We start from the raw sequence: 10,663 nt of genomic DNA, 5'->3' as shown, positions 1-10,663 counted from the left end.
AGGGAAAATCTGTAAAATACCAGTGTTTCTCTGCAAAACTGTTAGGGCTGCCACTTTATTGAAGGTGTTTAATCTTAATTAAAGAAGCCTGACTTAATGAATGGTGTTTGCTCGTTATAAATTAGGAAGAATCTGTAAAATAACAGTATTTTTTGCTGAACTTGTAGTACTGTCACTTTATTGAAAGTGTTCGATATTAATAATAAAAAAATCTGTAAAATAACAGTTTTTCTCTGCTGAACTGTTAGGGCTGCCACTTTATTGAAGATTTTTAATCTTAATTAAAGAAGCCTGACTTAATGAATGGTGTTTGTTCGTAATAAATTAGGAAGAATCTGTAAAATAACAGCATTTTTTGCTAAACTTGTAGTACTGTCACCTTATTGAAAGTGTTCGATATTAATAATAGATACAAAAATCTGTAAAATAACAGTTTTTCTCTGCTGAACTGTTAGGGCTGCCACTTTATTGAAGGTTTTTAATCTTAAATATCGAGGAAAACATTGTAAAATAACAGTGTTTCTCTGCTATACTTTTAGTACCCTAACTTAATAAAAGGTGTTTGCTCGTAATAAATTAGGAAGAATCTGTACAATAACAGTTTTTCTCTGCTAAACTGTTAGGGATGTAACTTTATTAATGGTGTTTGATTGTATTAATTGAGGAAAAATCTATAAAAAAAACAGTTTTTCTCTGCAAATCCTTAAATGGAAATATCTGTAAATATAGGGTTTTTGCACTTTATTTGAATTAGGATGTTTTACTTTAATTTTGCGGTTTTTGTTTGGCAGCCGTAGCTGCCAGTAATTTACTGTTTTTTTACAGATTTTTTTTTTACAGTGTAGGGAACAAGGAAACACAGGAACTAGGGAGAAAACGCGGAGAGAATATATGACCCTGAAGTCGGAGATGGAGTGGAGAACGAACCGAGTTGCTTATAGTCCGGAGCTTGAGTCTTCAGGGATAAGTCCTTTACGAAATGAGGCCAGACAAGGAAGCGAGGGGAGTGAGGAGTTTAAAAAGTGGAGTGACAGGTGACGGGGATCAATACAGTGCCAGGAGCAGGGTTCAGCGCTGACACATACAGAGACAGAAAAGTCATGTTTCAGCACACAAAGGCATATGATTTACACACCTTTTATAGTCAGAGTTTCAGATTTCTCTATCAAACACAATCATTTAAAAGTTGTGAGTCTGTAAGTTTGAAGATGAGTAGATAAATAATAAAAAGAAATATGAATATTCCTACCTAGAAATTGAGCTTTTCTTTTCCTTCCAAAATATGTAAACACCACACACGTAGCAGCTAGGACTGCAACGCCAGGTGTGATACCAGCTAAAATGGCAACAGTGTTTTGTCTTTGAACACACTCAGTGTCATATGAAGCTGATCCTTTTCTTAGGACAGCAAGTCCAATAAACTCACACCTACAGAGATCACATAAATAGTTACCTTTAGTAAATAACTTGGTATATAATCCTTGTTAAACTTAATATTCCAAGTGAATGAACGTACTGTGTGTGTGGTCTGCAGGATGCTAATGATCCATTTGAGTATGTGTCGCCTACGCAGTCATCACAGACAGTATCTGTGGATGCTGTACCTGCATGGACAGAAACAAATAAAGGAAAATCATCTACTACGGACCTTTTTAACTTTGTCATTTGTCTCTATAAGGTAATTACAGAGGATTGTCTAACCTGTCTGGTTGATGTACTGCCCTGGTGAGCACTTTGTGTGTTCCACAGCTCCTCGGCAGCCATCTTTTATTGGGTCAGTACAGTAACGGCCTTCCAGAGGCTCACATAGTGTGTCTGAAGTGGAGCTGCACGCCCTCTTCACTGTAAGACCTTCACCTATAATAGGATATACAGTGATTTATTAAGTTGATTGAAAAACCAACCAACCAATCAACATTGCAAAAAAATTGACATAATATACATAGAATGCACATAAACTAAACTAATAAGGAAGGCAAACCAACACTGCTGAAATAGTTGACTTACTTGAGTCGCAAACTGTGCAAGATGTACAGGACAGTAGTCCATTGGGTGCATCTATGTAAGTAGATGACAGGCATGGAACACATGTCGTACTTTTGAACTCGGTGCAGTGTCTCCATACATAATAACCTTTAATGAGTAAGTAGTTGATATGTTAATCAAACATTGGTTTATTTCAAATGATGTAGAAAGCTCCAACGAAGGAGCATGTCATGTACTATGACACAGTAACTACTGCTACTTACCAGGACCACACATAGGGCAGCATTCTTGCCCTATAAGATATTCAGCTCGACCACAGGCAGCAGAGACCCCAGACACGGTCAGCAGGATCATCAGAATTGTAATCATCAACTTCACCACGATTTCCTCATCAACTTCGGGTCCAGCTGACTTTAAGATGACTGTGCATTCAACAAAGATGGCTGCGCAACAAACTCAATGTCCTGATGCATCTGTCAAACCAATGAAGAGAGAGTTTATTTCATTGCCCCCTTGATTTTCTTAATTCTAATTTAATTTGTGCTTTTCTATTTTCAGGACTTTTTACGTAACTGTAATACTATCTCCTACAAATGCATTAGAGTCAGATTGGTACAAGTTAGAATGAGTCATGTGGAACGGCCATCAAAATAAGTTTTATTGGCCAGGTATTTTGACACCCACAAAATATTTGGCTCTGGTCATGGTTTGCCCCTAAAACAATATGCAGACATACCAATACAGATTAGGTACATATAACATACAGATAATATAAAAATACACAAGCAATGTCAAATCATGAGTATAAGGCCCAATCCCATTTCTCATCTCTACCCCTACCCTTACCCCTACCCCTTCGCTTTTTCAAACGGAGCGGTAGCGGAAGGGGTTGAAACGCTAGCCCTTCGAATTGGGATAGCACTTCAACAATTACGTACGTCATCAGTACGAAGCGTCAGCTGTTACGTTACCGGAGAGCGACAGCTGTCACTCACCAGATATAAACAAACATGGCGCCTGCAGCTGTTATTTACACAATGCAACATTTCATCAAACAAGTTTTAAAATCATGAATTACAAAGAAAATACTTTCATTTCTGTGATGCTTTCCCTGCTGTTTCCGACATTTTTAAATGGACTCGCGCGATGTTTGTTCTTTAATGATCACGGGTTCGCAATGCATTGAGGGAAATCAGTCTACCCCTCCGTTTGAAGTGTGCCCTCGGAAAATCTCCGTTTGGAGCGGTAGAAAGCGCTTCCCCTTCCCCTACCCCTCTGTCTTAACGTGAATTGGGACAGCCCTACCCCTCCACATGAACGCGCAAAACGGAGGGGAAGGGGAAAGACGAAGGGGTAGCGGGAGAAATGGGATTCAGCCTAAGTGTGAACAGTAGACAATATGATGCATTTGACAGTGACCGGCTGCTGACATAAAACCCATGTGTATTTCAGGTGCCAGGTGGCAAAAAAAAAACTTCATAGCTGAATTCTTTACCAATTCTTTACCAACTCATTTTTATGACTTTCCTGACAAACAATCTTTGTTAAATCTCTGCCGTTGAAAACATGTCTTTTTAATCAGTTTACCATCCATTTCTGACCCAGTGTCTGATCCCATCTTCCCACTCCTGTGGGATCAGTGAAAAGGGCATCTTTCACCACTAACAGAGCAAGTGTTAAAAAAAAACCCTGAGTTTTTACAAGCCCCATATGTTGATGATGAGCCTTATGCCGTAAAGCGTTTGTGTCTGAGCTTGCGCGACTAGGATTGGGTAGTGGACTAGGATCGGGTAGTGACAGTGGGTATAACTAATGTAATATTGAATTATTAAAAGTGTGGAGACGGAGTCAGGGTAAAAGGCAAATAGTTTGTATTAAGTGAGAAAATATAGCAGTAGGTAAAACAAATAAAGCATTGATGTGCTGGCCAATAGAACTTGACAGGGAGAACAAAATACCTCCGGATATCCAGTATATCTTCAACTTCCTTGTTATACAAACGTTAAGAACCTACAGCTGTATACAATGACCAAGCTTCTTAAAGTATAAGAAGGTATTTCTCAAAGTTCCCCAAGCTGTAGCTAGCGATTAAAGCCCGCTGTCCACAGTGTCGCAAAGTGACGCATGCGCGACTTGGATCAGGTAGCGAATTGGATCAGGTAGTGAGAGCAAGAACGGCTGGTGAAAAACGACAGCACATGCGCACAGGAAATAATGTGCTCTCTTCAATGTTTCATGGTCACAATGCTAACGTGTTCCTGTACATGCTAGGAATGAGGTTAGCCTATGAAGAGATTGCGCGACATTGCTAGTGGTCAGCATGAACTAAACCTTTAAGTTATTTACTTTGGCACATAACTCTATGAGTGACTGCACACTCTCCCATAAAGCGTGTTTAAAATCGCTTCAAGAGCGGTCTCGTGAGGGCGCTACACCCATAGACTCAAGCGCTATGTTCCATTTTCCCTACCTACCGTACCTACCGTACCTATACTTATACGCAGTACACAGTACACACTCACTAGGTACGCAGATTCTCAGCAGGTGAGTGCTGTTCCAAATCTAATACTCCGTGGTGCACTTACCGGAAATTACGATCGCGACAAGCCCCGCGTTCGTCTTTTTCGAGCTGAGCGGCTCTGGGTCCGCCTCTTCCGCTACGTTGACAAGATGGCGGCCGTTGAGTGTGGAAAGTGTACCCTGGTTCCACACTCAGCGTTTTGACCGTTATGAGTACAGATACGGGTCCTTTGGGTATACTTCTTTTCGACGCGGAAATGGGAAATGGGAAAACGGAACACCCTACATACTCAAACTAAGGATGGTAGGTACGGAGGGTATGGACAACGGAACAGAGCGAAGGTCTTTGTCTCACTGATTTCCCTCAGCGAAAACCGTGGCTATGAAATAACCTTTCATTCTCCATCGCAATCCCAAGGCTCAAAAGGCTGAACCCTCTCATAAACCATGCTCATTACATATCATTTGCACTCAGGCATGTTGTCATAGTTGCCAACATGTAAACAATAACACACAGGTCTCAAACACTATTCTGATCTTGTTCACTAACCTTAACCCATGTCTGGAAATCTGGAAAATCATATTGCTGAACACTGACAAACTGAATTAATGCTGGAGGTTGACACGCTTCATTTGATTGGAATGTAATAAGTCAAACATCCTAGAAATACTTTCTTTGCAAACATAACTGAAAGAGTATAGAAATCTGTTATTTGGAGTGTGATTATCAATAGTTAATTTGTAAAATATAATTTGCCTATAATGACATAACCCATTTGGTGGGACACTCCTGCATACTGTTGTTTTAACAAAGCTTTCTGAAGAGGTTGAAAGATGCTGTTACAGAGAAAAGTTTCCATGAAAGAAAGAACTTACTTCACAGCTTGTTGTCTGATGCCACTTAAGGATGTTCTTTTGCAGCAATACTCTACTGTTGTATTTACAAAACTGACATTTACTTGCAAATAACTAAACATAACTGAGCAAAGCAACATGTACGTGTTTTTTTAATTACAGATATTCTAAATGTGTGTGATAATTTACATTAAAGCACTATTTTGTGAGTCTAAAATGACTGTGCTGGATGTCTAGGAGTTGTCAGAATGCACCTTCTATTTGTGGAGAGGAGTACAACAGTCTGCAATGACCTCAGCTCATATGAAAAGGGCCAGCACCACCAGAAGTCTTAAGTACTGTTTTTAGTTTCAGTTTGAAACGACCTCAGCTCATGCAAAATGACAGGCAGGCTCATGTGAAAAAGCCTAGCACCACCAGTAATCTAATCTAAATTTAGATTTAGTGTCAGTTACAGTGGGCTATGAGTCAACACACTCCCCTTTCCCCTCCCAAACTGACAAACAAGGAATGAAGACAGGACCATTTGTCAACTATAATACTTCTGACATTCAGAATTGTTTTCAGACTTTGTCCCCCTTTTGTAAAAGGTTTGAAGCATGAGGGTGAATCTATGAGTTCATAATCTCCCATTGAATACTACACAACTTTATGTCTGTTATAGAGTGCACATGACAAACTGGTGATCTGAGGTCTTTGCTCTAATGCATCAGCATCTTGATACCTGCCTCTACATGCATATAATTCAGATAGAGATGCATTGATTTATAAAACACCTACTAGAAATGAAACCAAAATTTGAGCATAATTTGACCTTTGGTTGGCTTTTTGGTAACCCTAACCCTACTCAAACTGAAACTGAAAACAGCCGAAGCAAAACGTGGCAATGTTAAGTCTGTCATAAGAGGCCCTAACGCTGGTGCAGGAGCATACTCATGTTCCATCAAGGCTGGGGCAGGAGCCAAGGCAGAGTTTTACAAGGGATCATCATAGAGAGATAGAGAGAGAGAGCGAGAGAGAGAGAGAGAGAGAGAGAGAGAGAGTGTATCGCATCTAATTATAGGCTGGAGCTTGCAGAAAGAGGGGGAGTGGGCTCCTTTCTCATAAACTCAGTAGATAACTATACTGGTAGGTTTGACCATGAAAATACTTTATCGTGTTCTTGCCTTTTATGTGTATTAAAGGTAAATGCCACGATTTTAATTCCGTACACTTTTCGTTAAATTCAGGGAATTGCTCCTCAAAGTCCTCTAGGAGGGTTTGTGCTCTGTCAATGGGAAATACAGTAAACATAATGGTTTGGACCGAACTTTAAACATCTCAGCCAATCAACATGCCACTTCAGGAGCACAAATATCAGCAACCTTTCACTAAACTTAATAACACATTGTCTGAATAAGAGGCTGGGATCTGATATTATGTGGCACGGTGGCTCAGGTGCTGGTAGCAAGAAGGTCCTGGGTTTGATTCACGCATGGGGTGCTGTTGGTATTGGGGGCAGGTTCTCCCCAGGCCTTCAGTGGGCTATCTTCCGGGCCTTTCTGTGTGGAGTTTGCATGTTCTTCCCGTGTTAAAGGGGTTTCCTCCACTAAGAACCCAAGCAGAAGAACAGAACACTCTCCTGTCCGCCCCTGACAAAGACGGACATGATCAATTGACTTGGTCCGCAGGCGTCATAAAGGCTGCCCACTGCTCCTAGCTGCCCTGGAAAAAGGACAGCCCAGGATGGGAAAATGCAGAAGGCAAATTTCTTTTCAGAAAGAGAGACATGGAGCCTTTATCTTCATATCAGTTGAGACCGTTGTAAACTCTGGTGTGATCCTCCCCAGAGAGATAAGGAAAGTTTCAACATCTGTGTGCCGGGAAATGTGTTGGGTTTAACTTAAGACAGCTGCTAGAATGAAGGCTACGCCTTTAACCACAAAGGTTCATAAAGCACAAATAGAACCAAACATACTGTCAGGGGACAAGTTTTATGTCTTGTAGTCATTGACACCTGAAGTTTTAAACACTTTAAACACTTCTGTCAGTTTTAACACTTCTCTCTCTGAGTTCTGAAAACACTTATTTCAGCACTTCAGGCACTGGGCTCTGTAAAGCGCCTTGAGACAATGTTATTGTTTTGGCGGCATATAAATTCAATTTAATTAAAAATATAAAACACATACTAAAAATGAAACAAAGTTTGAGAGAGAGGGAGTTGGCCCCTTTCACTTAAACGTAGTTGTTTCGGCCATTTTATTGCATCAATTTGTCCAATGCATTCCATTCCTTATCTTGTTCCAGTATGAGTACGTTTGAGATTAGAGGGTCAATAACATCCAGTGCTGGAGCTGAAACTAGATGGACATATCTGCAGACAGTTAAATGTTCCTCTAGATTCAGAGCAATGGAACACCAGAATTATTCATTATTTTGTGTAGAGGAAATTTTGATTATAGAAGATATTCCTCCTCCAATCTGTAAAACTGGTAAAAAGCGGTTATAGGCAAAGTTTGTAATCATAGTTTTTACCTTTTTATTGCAGTCCTTAGGCTGAATTATTTTTGAGCAGTCTGTTGATTAGAGACTTAGCCTACCCTACCTAATTAATTGACAACAGCCCTTTTACCAGTGGTGGTCCGTCAGGGCCTTCAAGGCCTTCTCTGCTGGCCTAAACATCATCAGAAAATAAATGTAATAAAATAAATTTTATTTTAATATTTTCTTTTCATAAATATGTATTAAATTATTCCCCATAGTCCATTATCTTCATTTCATAGCTTCCAGCGTTGTTAATTTATGTTAGAGCTTTCATCTAATCATATTTCAGCTATCATGTGTTGCCACGCTCCAAGAAATCTTCCCCGAGAACAGAAATCTTCCCTGAGGCCTTCAGAATTCACATTGAAGGCCCGTGTACATCTGATTGGTTATCACAACTGGCTGTTTCAGTTCATTTAAGGTGAATGAACTGAAACAGACAGTTGTGACAACCAATCAGATTTCGAGTTGGCGACACTGGGCCTTCTAGAAGGCCCGGAAGATTTCTTTCCTCGCGTTGAACGTGACACGTAAACGTCCTTTGATTGGATACTGAGGCAGACCGGTGCAGTGCTTCAGTGCTCAGTTTAGCTGGCTAATGCGAAAACGACGTACATAGGTTTCAATGCTTATTATGCTAGTTGTTTCAATTGGTAAGACTAAATATAATTACATTAACCAACTCAAATAAACTATTTTACACCAACTTGATAATTCCATTTTCAAGACGGAACTTTCAAGAAAAACTGGATATCGTGAGGATGGGAAGTTTAATGAAACTGCTTTGCAGGTGGGACAATGCGATGTTTAGTGGACAAACGTGTTAAAGCTCACATAGGCTACTTTCGGTGGACTTAATAAAACTTTGTAGACTAATCCCTGAAAATCGCCTTTTATTTTTAAGTTGTGACAGTACTATCCAAGCGATCATATAACTGAGAGTTCACTACTCTTAATGTGTTGTTAATACGGTTGTATTGATTTTAAATGCTCCGGAAATATTAATAAAGTCTGTTGTACTCGACTATGTTAAGGTGATGCAATGCTCACTTATACTGCCTTTCTGTATAAATATAATGGTTCGAGAGCCATGGCGTCGTAATGATGGTATTAGGAGGTGGATTCACTCAGTTTAACATCGTGTAGGACACCGCTGAAGGCCTAGTCGTGAAATGCACGGACCGCCACTGCCTTTTACCATAAGGTTGCCTGACGATGTCATACTCATAATTCTAGTCAGAATATGAGTCTGATACTGCTCCATTTAGCTGTGATTATGGGGCCTGTTTCAACGAACTAGAGAAAAAAATGCCTCCTAGCTCAATTGGATACCTAGAACCAATCAGAGCAACGTAGTATGACCATCTGATACATTCAACTTTTACCGGATCCCTTAGGAAGGACGGCAAAAACATCTTTTCGATCAACAAATGCCTTGATCGCGTTTCTCTGTTCCTCTTTCAAAAATAATGCGCTGTCATTATCTGTGAGATATGCATGCTCACGTTATACTTATTAGCAGCAAGGCTAGCTAGCTACTACGTGTTTCAATGGATTTTTTGTCTAAGCGTTAGCAGTAACCTAATAATAATGGTTTTGAGCTTCAGCTACAACCTACATACACAACTAACCGAGTCAATGTAGACATAAAAAAGTATTGTAGATAGCTTCATTATTTCCCACTAACAGGCTCTCGAGACGCCGCCATCTTGGTACGATTTCGAATCTACCGTTAATTCAACTCAAGCATTGGTTGATCATCTGTCCATCATCGTATAAAGCCCACCCTGACAATTTCATTGGTTAGATTATTTTGCTGAAAACTGATAATATCTCCCCAATGGAGCAGTGCCAGACCGAACTTCCCGACCTCAAATGTTGTTTGGTCTGGGATCCAGGCTAACCATAAGGTCTCCTCTATAACAAATTCAAACCCAGCTCCAATGTGTTCTACTTCTTATCTTGTTCCAGTATGAATAAGTTTGAGATTAGAGAGTCAAAAACATTCAGAACTGAAACTAGATGGACATTTATGCAGACAGTAGAATGTTCCTCTAGGTTCAGAGCAATGGAACACCACTGGGTAGAGTTCATTTTGATTTTAGAATGTATTCTTCTTCATATTTGATTAACTGGTAAGAGCAGTCGTAGTCAGAGTTTGTAGTCATAGTTTTGACCTTTTTAATGCATGAATCCAATGCTTTCTCTCTCTTTTTTCCGGAACGTGCAAAAATTCTAATCTGCCTCATACAAAATGACGATGGTTACTCCCACATTAGCCAACAGTATTTGGGAGGACATCTCAATTATAGGCATGTAGAGAGGCACGCGACAGGTATCAAAATGCTGATGCACGAGAGCAAAGACCTCAGATCACCTCACACACGACACAGAACAGGGGGCACACGGTTTATCTAAAACCAACATGTGTTTGTGTTTCACTTTCAATATTAGATTAGATTAGATTCTTGTACGTACTACAGGTGGGCGTGTCAGTAGCCAACTCAAACTGAAACTAACTGCAGTACTTAAGACTTCTGGTGGTGCTGGCCCTTTTCATATGAGCTGAGGTTATTGCAGACTGTTGTACTCCTCTCCACAAAAAGAGGGTAAGTTTTGACAACTCCAAGACATCCAGCACAGTCATTTTACACTCTTAAGAGTGTGACTTACAAAAGAATGCTTTAATAAGTGTTAACACATATTTAGAATATCTGTAATGAAATCACATGTATGCTGCTTTGCTCAGTTATGTTTAGCTACTCGCAAATAAATGAGA

General features: G+C 40.0%; 1 protein-coding gene across 1 annotated transcript; it reads right to left on the bottom strand.

Moving 5' to 3' along the window:
* Window positions 1–1,015: 1,015 nt before the first annotated feature.
* Window positions 1,016–3,604, bottom strand: LOC308361201 (tumor necrosis factor receptor superfamily member 14-like; the record flags this gene model as incomplete). The annotated part of the gene is made up of 7 exons (XM_080833469.1): window positions 1,016–1,074; window positions 1,298–1,428; window positions 1,517–1,604; window positions 1,702–1,857; window positions 2,008–2,133; window positions 2,250–2,408; window positions 3,574–3,604. The coding sequence occupies 7 exons, from the start codon at window positions 3,602–3,604 to the stop codon at window positions 1,016–1,018; spliced, it is 750 nt and encodes a 249-aa protein (XP_080689595.1).
* Window positions 3,605–10,663: the final 7,059 nt, after the last annotated feature.

Source organism: Sprattus sprattus (assembly GCF_963457725.1).
Source record: "Sprattus sprattus genome assembly, chromosome: 2".
In the NCBI taxonomy this organism is placed as follows: domain Eukaryota; kingdom Metazoa; phylum Chordata; class Actinopteri; order Clupeiformes; family Clupeidae; genus Sprattus; species Sprattus sprattus.
Note: the sequence above shows the minus strand (reverse complement) of the source record. Positions and strands in the feature narration are given on the sequence as shown.